General features: G+C 50.1%; 1 protein-coding gene across 3 annotated transcripts in view; it reads left to right on the top strand.

Annotated features, from left to right (window-relative positions):
• Nucleotides 1-1,378: 1,378 nt before the first annotated feature.
• Nucleotides 1,379-13,421, top strand: part of Vangl1 (VANGL planar cell polarity protein 1) — a 50,362-nt gene continuing 38,319 nt past the window's right edge. The window contains exons 1-2 of one of the 3 annotated variants that reach the window (XM_036191067.1): nucleotides 1,379-1,588; nucleotides 9,847-10,034. In XM_036191067.1, the coding sequence (XP_036046960.1) occupies nucleotides 9,964-10,034 (71 nt within the window). In that variant the 5' untranslated portion in view covers nucleotides 1,379-1,588; nucleotides 9,847-9,963. Of the gene's footprint in view, nucleotides 1,589-2,185; nucleotides 2,419-9,846; nucleotides 10,035-13,421 lie in introns of those variants that run through there. The other 2 variants (XM_036191069.1, XM_036191068.1) reach the window with 2 other exon arrangements.

Raw genomic sequence — 13,421 nt, 5'->3', positions numbered from 1 at the left:
TTCTAAACGTTGAGATGAATGAGGCTCAACTTCCAGAGTGCTCCACCTTCCTCAGCAGCTAGTCATGTTGGACAGCCAGCCAGCTTTACCTGGAATGAGGTTGCTGGGGTCCAGATCTGCTCTCTGGAGTCATTTAGAGAGTGAGGTTCATGTAGGTGTGCAGATGGTTGGGGCCAGTGGAGTCTGGTAGGGAGAAGCAGGGCAAATCAGTCAGCTACCTTGAACATCTGGGTGTACTTGGAAGGAAGTAGTGGAGAACACAGACTGTAGAGGGGTAGGAAAAAGTGGACAGTGAGGAGTGAGGGCTTCTGGAGGCTACAGGTTCCTGAAGAAGGCTACTTCAGAAAGAGCCTGAGTTTCCCAAGCCAAATCACTCCCAGCATTTCCGCAAACAAACTGCAAACTCAGCACATCCTGCAGTTCGTGCCCTCATGCGAGCATTTTGTCATGGCAGCAGCAGATCTGTCATTCTGGGCACGGATTCTATTAAAACTAAGAAAGAAGGGTGCAAATATTCATTTAAAAAAGAAAAAAAGGTTGCCAACTGCTCAGCACTTTCAAGAATTCTCACTACAACCCTTCAAGGTCAACATTAGCTTCCTTACCACTGTCCAGACAGGGAAACGAGGTTCAGCGAGGAAAGTGGTCTTAATCAGCTTGGAACTTTTGGCTCCCTGCCTTTAGAGATGCGCTCGCTCTTCTGGCGGTTTCCAGTAGACCAGGAGAGCAGGGGCATGCCTGCTCTGGTAGGAGAGGGCAGGGAGAAGCTGCTGTAGGGGTGTAGGCATTCGTGGTTATTGGTTGGGTCATCTCTTGGGCTACATTGGCGCTTAAGTGTGTTATGTGAGCTGAAATATGTATGAGTTGGGGGAGGGGTAGATATTGGTTCTTGAGCCACGTGAATATGTGGGTTGAAGCTTTGATGATGGCAAACAACGAGAGGGCTTGAGTTTATGCACTAGTGTGTGTGTGTGTGTGTGTGTGTGTGTGAGAGAGAGAGAGAGAGAGAGAGAGAGAGAGAGAGAGAGAGAGAGATAGCTTGGGGGTATGTTGGATGTTGGGGTGCTGGGTGGAGAGACATTAACTTTGGAGGTCATGTATTCAGGATGAGGTTTGCTAGACTGTGTGTTTGTGTGTGCACATGGGGTGTGTGTGTGTGTGTGTGTGTGTGTGTCAGTCTCCAGCCAGGCCGCGCGCGCTTGTGGTGTGTGTGTGTGTGTGTGTGTGTGTGTGTGTGAGAGAGAGAGAGAGAGAGAGAGAGAGAGAGAGAGAGAGAGAGAGAGAGAGAGAGAGAGAGAGAGAGAGAGAGGAGAGAGACCTGGGAGACCCGCCCCGCCCTCCGCTGCAGGTGGGCCGGGCCGTCCGCGGGGGCCGCAGTGCTTGCACGCTTGCAGCTCTTGGCTGGCCGCCGCGCTGGGCTAGCAGGGCTGGGCTGGGGCTGCGGGGCGGCGCCGGGACAGGAAGCGGAAAGCAGCAGAGAGCGGCGACCGCGGCGGGGCTGTGCCTCCACTGCAGCCCAGCGCAGGCCGCGGAGCCGGGGCGCTGCAGCCGAGAGCGCGGGCGTGGAGCGCGGCGGGCCGGCGCCGGGGTGAGTCCTAGGAGAGGCGGGCGTGCCGCGGCGGCCGGGGACTGAGCTGGGCGGGAGGTCAGGCCCAACTGGACTTGTCCTTGCTCCCCTGCACTCCGATCGGGGTTCGGGGCCTCGGGCCGGGAGCTCCCGAGCCCCTTAGGGTCGTGCTTCCCCGCACTCGGGTCCTTCCATCCCTGCCCCAGCTCTCTCTGTCCCATCCCACCACCCCGAGTTCTAGGGCTGCCTGCGCTACCTCGGACGCCCCTTTGCCTTGGCTGGCCTTTGGAGTGCGCCCCTGGGTGCGCGTGCCGGGGCGGCGGCCGGGGAATGACGGCGTCTCCGAGGCAGCGGGCGGCAAGTTGCGCCACACAGGGCAGGACGCGATCGGGGTCCACGCCAGGGCGCAGGGGTCACCTGGCGAGTCTTCTGGTACCAGGACCGAGCTGGCTTTTTGGCTTATAAAACCGCAGCCCTGGAGGCCTGGGGGGCGCGGCCCGCTGCGCATCGCGGAGCGCAACAGGCAGGTAGGAGTTTACTTTCAAAAGCGCCGGGGCGGAGCAGAGGCGTGCAGCCAGTCCCAGCCGGAGGAGGAGTCCCTGTCCGGGGCAACCTCGCCGCGCCCGGGCAGCACCGGCAGGACCTCATTTCATCCCGCAGCCATTGAACTGCCCCCAAGCAACGCGCCCAGAGAAGTGTGAAGCTTTATAAAAATTTAAAAGCGTCGGTGGTGGAAGCAGGAGTGGGGCGGAGCTTCAGTTTGACGGCTCCGTGATGAGCAGGGAAGACTTGGAGCTGGGCAATTTCAGTTTTCACCTCTCCGAACCGTGTATGATGTCCATACCGGGAAGGTGAGCTCCTTCTGAAGCTCATGGGGAGGTGTCAGGGCTATTTATCTTGATGACTGTGTGTTTGCGCGTGCGTTTTTGTTAAAACCCTTTTGAGAGGGACTATGGTCAGGATGCATGCATTCTTATAGGCTAATTCCAAAAGCTAGCAAGCTGTGAAAACTGGTGTTTTCACTGACATGTTTATACATTTTTACAGGGTTTGCTGAAAAATATTATAAATCGTGTCACCAATCAACAATGCTAATTAGCCTTCTCCTTCCAGTGGGTGTGTTGGTTACACAGCTCCTAGGCTCTGTAAGTGAGATGGCAGAAACCGTCTGAACCCAGAGAGGCATAATTAGCTATTTTATGTAACCACTAATTAGAGTTTTTAGAATTGAATTAAATCAGTGTGATATAGTTGGGACTTTGATGTGTGGGAGGAAACTGTTTTATTCTACATTTCAAAGAAATATCCAGGAGCATTTAGCATTTCCAAAGGTTGGTGACTCCCACTATGACTAGCCAAAACACCCAGTGTGAAATTTTCAGGGTTGAGGTGCTGACAGTGTGACTTGGTGGCGACTTACTTTGTAAGTAAAATGGGAGTATTGTGAGAGTGTCCTATTTTTGAGACTGCTTGCCAAGTCTCCTTTTTATTGTCTTATTTATTGAGCAACAGGACAAAAACCATACAGGAAATTGAAAAGTTTCCTTACCAAGCAGCAGTTCCATGACACCCTCTGTTGAAGAATTAATGTGTTGAGTGTGGCAAATACTCTTTTGTTTATTCCTCTGATGTATTACCTAAAGACACACCCTGCTTTGTGCCTGCTGTAGTTTGGGTTGGATGGGTCCTGATCACACTGGTTAAAAATCGGAGGTCTCACCTGTGATGGAGGCTGCTTGAGATGAATTTTCTTTCTCCTTAAAGTCCCATGCCCCCCGGGCCTCGCTACACCCTTCTACTGAGTAGGAGTTGAACTGCAGGATTCTTTGGGAGGTTATATATGGTTTGGAACAATTCACTATTGTTGCCTTCTCTAAGTAAACAAACAATTCTGGTAATTGCTACATAGCTTTCAATTTTCCTTGGCTCTCTGAAATCAGTCTCCTGAAGTTCAAGCCCCTCCTGGGGGTGGGGACACTTGCTCGTGTGTATGAGAGAGACCTTGTTTGCTGAACTGCACCGTAAAGTTCTATATTGTCCCCCTTAAAGACTTGTTCTGAGGATTGAGGTGTTCTGTGCAAGTGACTTCAGTCTTAACACGCCGTAAGCACTTGATGTCAGACTGTACCTGCCGTCGTCATTTCTGTGGAGTGAGCTGACTGTGCCCAGAGTCCCTGCTGTATACAGGCGTGATTGCTCCGAGGCTTTCTTTCCATAAGGAGGACGAGATTGGTGGCAATGGCAGGACTCTGTTTCTGATAGCTTGTCTAGGGCCTTCTGCAGTCAGAAGAAAAGCTGCCCATATCTTTGCTGCGTGGCTTCCATCCCCTTCCCACCCAGACCCCAAGCCCACATAGAGCACTGGACCTGGCCCCATGGAATATATGGTATTCGCCAGATCTGTTTCTGAAGCTTCACAGTCTACTGGGGGAAAGGGTTTGCTTGAAAAGAAATATCCGTCATAGATATAGTAACTATTCACAGCTCTTCAGCAATCTCTGTCCAGCTGCCAGGGATGTTCCAGAGGTAATTACTGACTCAACCAAGAGCAGTTAGTCTGGGATCTGCCAAGCCAGGTAAAATGAGGCTGGCATTTTTTCCCCTGGTGGACAGTGGCCCATAGCCATACATTTTGAAGAGTTCTGTTGCCAGAAGAGGGTCATGGATTTGTCACGGGTGCCTGAGCCCTGCAGAGCCCCACGTCACAGACTTGGATAATGTTCTGTGATTGGCAGATGCACGTTCAGCTAAATGTCTTACAGGCTTTGTCACATCTCTCTGCACCGTCCTTCTGAGCCCGAGACCCTCCAAGTGAACCAACCCACATGTGTTATTCTCTGGACTCGATGTGCAGTAGCTTCCTACCTTCCCAAGCAGAGCCCCTTCATTAATCACTCTGGGTAGAGCTGTTGATGTTTTTATAACTTCCTTTTCATAAAGGTTAGCTTACATTTACCACTGTCATTAACATAACCTGTTATTTCCCTTATATGATTTTTTTTTTCTGTCTTTCAAGTAGAAGTTGTGTGTTTTATAGATGTCAATGTGACTGTGGGGGAAGATTCTCCTTGAGGTCCCCGACTTTCCACCTTATTATAGTCCAGGGTGGTGGGGAAAGCTCCTTGCACACTGTAAGATGCTGGCTCCGCAATGTTCCCCAGGCCCTGTGGTTTGGTGTGCTCCGGCCCAGACTGGAGCAGGATGCTCTTGGATAGTAGCTCAAACAATTATACTAGTCGTCCCTGAGCACATCTGGACTATATGTTCTGGTGCTCAGTAAGCTACCCTGTGCACCAGCAGGGTGGCTTCCTTCTGGATAGTTCCCAAATCTCCGTTTTATCTACTCTCTGCAAGCTTTCTTCTATGGTAAAGACATCCCTCCATGTCCTGAGATAGACACATCTCAGGACATTTTCATTCATCCAGTCAACAAACATTTATTAGGTGTCTCTTGTTTGCCAGCAGCTGGGGAGGTGGGAAGGAACCTGGTCCCTGCACTGGAGGAACCTCTTCAGGAGCCTGATGTTCAGTAGTCACACCAGTGAATGTGTGACTTGGAAGGGCTGTAGGGAGAGTGCAGGTGCTGGGCTGGCCAGGTGTGGACTGGAGGGTCAACAAGGCCTCTCCAAAGTGTGCTGAAGCTGAGAGGGAATAGCAAAATGTTGCATTTGGAAACAATGAGTCCCAGCAGATAAACTGGGCTCTGCTAAGGTCCTAAGGCTGCAAAGAACCGGGCCCCAGAGGAACTGGAACAGCGGGCAAGGCTGTTGATCAAATGAAGGATTCTGTGTTTTCAAGTTCAGGAAACACCATGGGAGGATTTGAAGTGAAGGGGTGAGGTCAGCTTGGCTGCTACCCTGCCTGGACCAAACACAATACAGGTCCTGTCAGCGGCGGTGTGATAGACAGTTGCAGGTTCAAGGATTTCCCATGTACATCCCTACCTGCCTCCATCTCGTTCTGGCCATAGCAACCCACATTAGCTTGCTACCCAGGGAAATTGATTTCTTTTCCTTACTTTATTGTCTTTGCTGATAATGGTGTCCCTTCTGGCCTTGTCTGGCGTTTTGCTAATTCCTTGTATGTACATCCTTACAGAGATAAGCATCAGGATGTGTGTCTATTACCTCAAATGGGAGCCCCTACCTGAGGTCAAGCCCTTTTCTGGAAGGAGTTCACTCTGCCTTTTATTAGTTTACTTCCTGACTGCTCACTCAGATCTTAGATGAGGCAAGAGTTGGTAACCATGGTGAAGGCAGAGACTTAAGAGGGCCAGGCTGTGTGTGTGGGCTAGGTCAAGTGAGGAAACCTGGAGATGTTCTCTAGGCTAGCTCTCTGCTGCCGGGAGCTGGGAGAGCATGGGAAGGACCCGAGGACAAGCAGAACTTGGTGGTGGTGGGGTGCATGGATGAAAGGCAGAGCGTGTTGAAACCAGCATGAAGCAGGTTCATTGACTGGCTGGGGTGGTGGGTAGCATCACTAGCAGAGGATGGTGGGAGGACTGAGCCAGGACATAAGGGCGCAGCTGGGGACAGGAGCTGAGTCAGTGGGAAGGGAGCATTTGGCTTTATTTTTCAGGAAGTGTTCAGAATACATGGGGGAGGAGGAGGACCGTTGCTCCTGACTCTGAGGAGTTTATCCCCAGAGATGGAGAAGAACGGGGTGTGCTTTGAGTGTTAGGGGAAGACGCGATGGGGGACGGAGGAAGGCATGCCATCAAGGTAGACACCAGCAAAGCTTCACAAGGGCAGGTGGTGTGCCTCAGTTGAAGTCATCTCTCCAGCTTGCTGAGCAGGGGCTGGTGGTTACTATGAAATAGGAAGGGGAATCAGTGGGGGAGACGGACCTGGAGAAGGGGCAAGGATGCGACCTTTGGATCTGACTCAAAGCTCAAGGCAGTTTCTGGCCAACGTAGACTTTCTTCGGTGGAGGGAGAGAGGGGTGCAGGGTTTAGTGGCAGTGTGTGTGTGTGGAGGGGGGGTGCAGCTCTCATACAAGATTCCCCTCGTTGGAGAGACCTGGGCAAGGGGTAGTTGGTAGAGTTAGGAAAAGACTTTTCCTGGAGGGCTATTGGGAGCTGTGATTTCCTTTGAGGGACATGCCTGGAGTTGCCCTAATGGATGGTCCACATTTTTTTTTAAAAGATTTATTTATTATGTATACAGCATGTTTGACTGCAGGCCAGAAGAGGGCACCAGATCTCATTACAGATGGTTGTGAGACACCATGTGGTTGCTGGGAATTGAATTCAGGACCTCTGGAAGAGCAGTCTGTGCTCTGAAACTCTGATCCATCTCTCCAGCCCCTGATGGTCCACATTTTAATGAGGACAAAGAATGATGCCCTGCAGCAGAGGGGGAGGGGGATGAAACTTGGGTTCTCTGCACTAGAGGTGATACCTCAGGAGTCTTGTTTATTCCTCATAATAACCTTGGGAAGGGACTATTAATGATGGCATTTTACTGGGGACTTGGGTGTGGGACAGAGCAGAAGCACCTGCCCTGAGGTCTAACAGTGAGGCAGCACAGAAACACAATCAGTTGTGGGGTGCTGGGTTGGGGCTCCCTTCCTCTAAGATGCTCCCCAATAGTTGGTGAGAAATCAGAATTAGAGTGGAATGGGGAGCCAGGAGTCACAGGCTGGAAGGCAGAAGAAGCAAGTATCAGGATGAGGGGAGTTATTTGTGAATGCAGAGAAGAATGGTCAGTTTTTTGACAAAGGCGCCAAACCTTAGACTCTGCAGGTCCACAGAGAGCCGGGCCAGGACTATCAAGAGAAGAGGACTGGTTCATGCTAGGCTCCACATCCTGCCTCTACCTCCTAAGGTTGCTTGTCTGTCCAGCCAGAAGGCCAGTGAGAAAGGAACATAGCCCAGAGCAGAAAGGAAGGGAGACTGTAGCGTGCTGAAAGCTGATGTGAATGGCTGGTGAAAACCTTGGGAGACATTAGGGTGAGAGAAAAGATGGGCCAGTTCAGCCTGGGAGCCAAGCTAATGTTTTGAGAGATGCCTGATTGGTTTCATGGCTAGTCTTTACAATCACCCCCTTCCTCCCAAGCAGGCTGCTTGGCTCCTTTTACCGGGTAGGAAACCCACAGCTCCAAGGTTAAACTGCCTTGTTCCAGTACACAGCTGGTGAGTGAGCAGGCAGCCTGAGGGGCAGCCCCATTCTGCCCACAGCAGGGAAGCCTTGGGTGGGATAGCCTAGAGGGAGGTGCTGGCTAGTTGCCCAACAGGTCTCTGAGCTTTTCTCTTACTGAGAGAAAGCCAAGGAGCTCATGGAGTTTAGAAACCACCAAAGGAAGGACTCGGGGCTACCCACTTTTACTTACCCGGGGCATCTGGTGCCCATGCTGGGTGCTGTCACCACTGTCAGCTCATATACTCATCAAAGCGCTCCTGATGCTCACATTTTATAGATGCGACTTCAAAGACATTTCATCATTTGACTGAGGTCCCGCAGCTAGGAAGCAAGTCAAGCCTGTGTCTGTTTATAGCTTCTCTCTGGGACGTGGTGGCTGGTTCCTTGATCCCTGATTGATAAGTGAGCAGATTGAGATTCAAGAAGGCCAGGAAGGGCCTGCTCGAGGTGGCCAAGCATGGGCTAGACTCCATGCTTCCCCATGACTAGGCTTTGGCTCTTGGTGGCAGAAGGCTGTTAAGTAATAACCTGCTATGGGGAAAGAGGATCACGTACTGGAGGAGGAATGAACGAGTGGCATCCAATTGGAAAGCAGCCACCAGCAGGGCCAGGGGAAGCAGTAAGTTCTCTGTCATCCATTCCTGAGCAGGGTCTCTGGCTACTTATTAATATGGATGTGAAATGGATGCATCAGTATAGTGAGCTAGGCATGGAGAGGGAGGGCAAGGATGTGGCCTTTGGATTTAACTCCATAATTATCATTTCCTACAGATATGTGCCAGTTTGGGGATGGCTGGACCCTATGTTCCCTACCTATTCCTTGATTTAGGGGACATTTTCATTGTTTTTTAGCTTTTGATCACATCAGACAGTGGGGAGATAAACTTTTTTTCCTTTAGGAATTAGTATTCTGAGATCACTTCCTAGTGAAGTCATGAGTTGAGACACCCAGGACAAGGCATGTCACCCCTAGGCACAGGGTCTCTTTAGAAGTAATGGAATGCCATAGGCTCTGGGCCCATGTAACTGTGTGGAGATGTGACTTCCAGGCCCAGTAAAAGCTCCCAGTTTGAAATTTCTCCCAGTCTTAACTGTTGCTGGGGTCTGGGAGCTTCAGGCTTTGGGGCAGGGTATGGCCTTTGTGACTCCTTTGTTTTCTTCACACTTATCTCACTGGCTGTGTTTGTGGTTTTAGCTTCTAGGACACCACACCGGGGGGGGGGGGGTGGGTGGGAACCCTGTTGGGCCTAGACCAGGCCTGGGAGAGGGGTGCGGTAAGAGGCAGAACTTTAGATCTGACTTGCTAGAAGTCGTCTGAGCATGTGCAGGCTCAGGAATGTGCTTGGAAGTGTTTCCAATTTATTTTTATTGCAGAGCAATATTTGAGGGAAGTGGGAAAGGACCTAGGACCTTGCAACTAATAAATCACCTTTTCTGATGTCCCCTCGTAGCAGTGCCTGCCCCGCCCCTAAGTTATTTTACATCACTGTAACAGTTGTGTAGATTCGCTGGCTACCTGCAATCCTGTTTCCTGCTTCTTAAAATCCCCATTCTTCATAATTGTCATTTTATACAGATACATGCTATTTTCTTGGACCGTTTGAATCATATCTCCCCCACCCCACCTATTCCTTGGCTTGGGGAGGTGTTTACTTTGCCTCTAGCTTTTTATTAGCATAGGTAGCAAGGCAATTGTGGTGGGTGTTGATTTTTAATTATCTAAGATAAATTTCTCAGAGTTTGGATTCTCAAAGAGACTAAGAAAAAACTTTAAAAAAGCCAAAGTGCTGAGTAAGTGATTTCCCTGGGCGTTGTTTTTATAACCGACATTTGGGGGTGGGGTAGACATTTGTCTGGGGGGTGCCTGTGAGAAGCAGTTCCTACAGCCAAAGTCACGGGAAATAAATGTCTCAATGCCCAGGTCTCTCCCAAACCTTCTTCCTCCTGTTGTGTTCCAGCCTGCTCGCCATCCCTCTTGCCCGTCAGACTCCTGCGAGGCTTGTTCCTCAGTGAGGTTTGAGTTTTATGCTCACCCCATATTAAGGGACCTCAGAGGAGAGTTAGCTGTTGTTAGTTTATCTTGCGGCCCTTTTAAGATCGACTGCGAGGATTAATCTCTCCTTTTTCTCCCCTTCCCAGAGTCCTGTTGAAGAGTAGTATCTCCGGTCCCACAAGGAATTAGGAGCAAGTAAGTGAGGCTCCACGTGGGAGAATAGTGCCTGCTCCGTCCATCATCAGAGGAAGCTCGCCGTTGCTATGGATACCGAATCCACATATTCTGGATATTCCTACTACTCAAGCCATTCAAAAAAATCTCATAGGCAAGGGTATGTGAGCACTGGATCAGTCCACCCTTCTCTGTGGGGACGTGTGCAGGTTGGTAGGGCTTTCTGTCAGAGAACCAGGTTTTCAACAGCCTGCCCGAAGGGCTGGGGATGCTGAGGGTTCAGCCCACTGGTGCGTGAGAAGCCAAGCTGTAAAAGAGCGAGTGACAAGCTCGGGTAGTCCCAATTTACATTTTATAGCCGCCATTAGAGTTGATGACCTTAATTTCTCACAATTGGTTTTAAATTAAAGTTTTCCCAGCAGTGGAAATGTTTTGCATTTCTAAGTACTTCTCATAGATGTAAAGTTCTCACAGAGCTTTACCAATTCTGTAAATGAAAGTTAAAAAGCAGGTGTTAATTTGTCGCTTCATCCAGAGCTGCTGACTCTCCCATGGGCCATTCAGTATCTGCCCTGAGGCTATCTCAGGCATGGGGTGGGGGGGGGGGAGTGCCTGCAAGTGCATCTGCACACACACACACACACACACACACACACACACACACACACACACACAGAGGTGTGATTGGCCTGATGACTGATTTCTCTCTGACTCCAAGTGAGCAAGCTCAGGGGTTGAAAACACTCTCCTGAGTGGTGGGGCCAAACTCTCCCTCCTTGCTGATGGGAACAGGCCTGCATTGGAATTCTGAATTCAAGAATGCTTGCCAAGTGGAGGGATAAATGGATGAATGGATGACCAAACAGACAAGTGATGAAATGGGTGGTATTGTACTGTGCAGGGTAAGAATGCAACAGGTGAGGTGTCTCCTCCGCTGTGAAATGGATGTAGGGATCTCCTCCTAGAGCAAATGAGAGCTGAGTGAAATGGTCACGGAAAATGACTAGCTCAGCCCATAGTAGGAAGCCTCTCACTAGTAACTGTGTTAACGCTATTTACAGTCTTGGTATTTCAGCACCCGTGTTCAAAGATGACATCTGACCCTAGCTCAGAGGCCCATCTGTGGCCACAGCTGTGTGCTGTGTGGACGGGTGTTTGCTTCTGTCACTGAGCAGATCACCACAGAAGTAACTGTGCCCAGAGTGAGAGTTCAGATTAGCATGTGTTTTGTGGATCCTGTGTGGATGGCCACATCTGGAAAGAAGCCTACCAGTGTTTCCCAGGCTGCCAGGAGTGGCGTCTTCAGGAACGGGGCTCTTGGCAGTGGTGACTGGTAGGTGCGGAATTATCTACCCAAATTTTATTTTTCTGTACAAATTTGTATTTTGTAATTTTTCAAAACGTGAATGGAGGCCAGATAAGGGAGCAGTGGCCTTTAATCCTATCATTTAGCCGGCAGAGGCAAGCAGATGTGTGAGAGTTGGAGGCCAGCCTGGTCTACATAACAACTAGCAAATTCCAGGCCAGGCAGGGCTACACAGTGAGACCCTGTCTTTAAAAAATTAAAATGAATAGAATAGAATAGAGTGGATTTTACAAAGGAAAGCTTTTCAAAGATAATGCTTATGAGACTACATTATTTTAAGGAAGTAGGCTTCTGGGCGGTTCTTTTTTAAAAAAAATTGCTTTATTTTCTAAAAATTCCTGTGATGTTTGTGTAGCTCCCCGTGCTGGAGCCCAGCTCTCCTTTCCAGTGAGGACAGCAGAAGGCACTCGATGTGGATGCTTTAGGGGTGACATTCTACAGCCCAGATCCTGAGAAAGTCGGAATCCTCCCCCACTGGTTTTAAAAATAATCATAGATTTTGATCAGTGGGTGAACTTAACAGATTTGTTATAAAATACCAGAAACAGCTGTTTTCAAATATCTGGTTTTTGAACCTAACTGGAAAAGGGAGCTGGGTTATTGGGGTGTCAGACTTCCTCATCTGTATAATTTGGGTAGGAATTTGGGGTTTCTTTGGAGCTTGGGAGTGAGCAGGAGAGGATGGTTTGCAAAATTCTGAATGGAGCCAGCCCTGGCTTCTTTTGTCTGCACGCCCACCAAGATGTGCACACTTGCAGGTCCATGGCTGCTTGCTCCTGCTTCCCCGGGCCTCCTGGGGTCCCAGAAATGGATTCTGTAGTGCTGTTATGGGAACTGTGAGAGACTATAACTTTCAATTAAGATGACATGCAGAACACTTAGTTCTTTCTTGATCCCTTGTGGAAAGTACTTGGCAAATGCAAGTTAGAGCTGAGGCTTTTAATCAATTGATCAAGGAATGTCGTGGACCGCCTACTGGGAGTGCTGAGTGGAGCTTCACTTCCCAACAGTTGATCAGGGGATATTGCTGAGTGCCCATTCCAAGTGGAGCCAGCCGAGTGGGGGATTTGAGCTGTAGGGCTGCGTAAGTACACTTAGTGGATCTCGGGAGCCCCGTCCCTCCTGTTGCATTGAATTGTACGAGGGAGGACCACAGAGGTCATAGACGCTGTGGGGCACAGTTTGTAATTCACTCACAGTGGGTGCTGTAATGCTCAGCTAGGGCGAGAGGAAATGCCCCAACAGTGATAGTGATGGAGCCCTCCACAGGCACAAGATCGATCTGGCTGCCACAGGCATGAGATCTGGCTGCCACGGGCATTTCGTGTCCCAGGAGTGCCCTGGGAAGAAGGTTTCTCTGCTCAATGATGTGTGGGGAGTTTAAATGGAGGAGTAGGAAAAGAAAGAGACTTGGTCTTTTGGTAATTTTAGCACAGCTCCAACTCAGAAAGGAATAATGAAGTGCTTGGTGACACTGATGGTCTTGGAGGGTTGGCCACTGTCCAAGCCCATTTTCTGACAAAGAGATCACTGATGCCTGAGCTCTCCAGGGAGAGTCCAGTTAGCTGTTGAAAGAGTACTACAGACCTGTGGGGTTCCTGATGCCAGTGGCTGCTGGGAGCATTGAGCATCATTTTGAGAGTACCTGTAAGGTCCATCATGGCCACCCCCTCCCATGCTCACAACAGTTCTAGACCAGTGGGGATTGGAGGCACTGTGTGAAACTGACACACAGAGAGGGGAACATGGTTACCAGATACCGCCAGGCAAGTAGAACCAGGCTTGTTGGTCCTTTGGAAGAGAATACCACCTTTGAAAGGAAAATGTGACTAATGTGTTAAAAATGCATTGTACTAAAGGGTTGTTCTACACCCCGCCAGCAGGCCTGGCAGTCAGTCCGTAGGCAGGGGACAGGTAGTGAGTGGGTGGTACGGGAGGAAAGGGAGGAGTAACCGGTGCATGGCTGTCCCCATTTAGAAATGGACACGCAGCAGAGCAGGAGGAAATAGCCTTCCCAGGAAGTACTGACTGTAAGTAGGGTCAGTGTGGGAATCTCAGGCATTCTGGCTAGACTGAGCGGGTTGCAGAGCTCCCCAGGGCTCAGCCAGCAAATCGCCTAAATGATGGTGCATTTCCCTGCACACATGGTTGCCTCTTGCATGCTGCCGCTTGCTCTCTCCA

Source organism: Onychomys torridus, chromosome 6, assembly GCF_903995425.1.
Source record: "Onychomys torridus chromosome 6, mOncTor1.1, whole genome shotgun sequence".
Classification (NCBI taxonomy): domain Eukaryota; kingdom Metazoa; phylum Chordata; class Mammalia; order Rodentia; family Cricetidae; genus Onychomys; species Onychomys torridus.
This window is presented reverse-complemented; position numbering and strand designations above follow the sequence as displayed.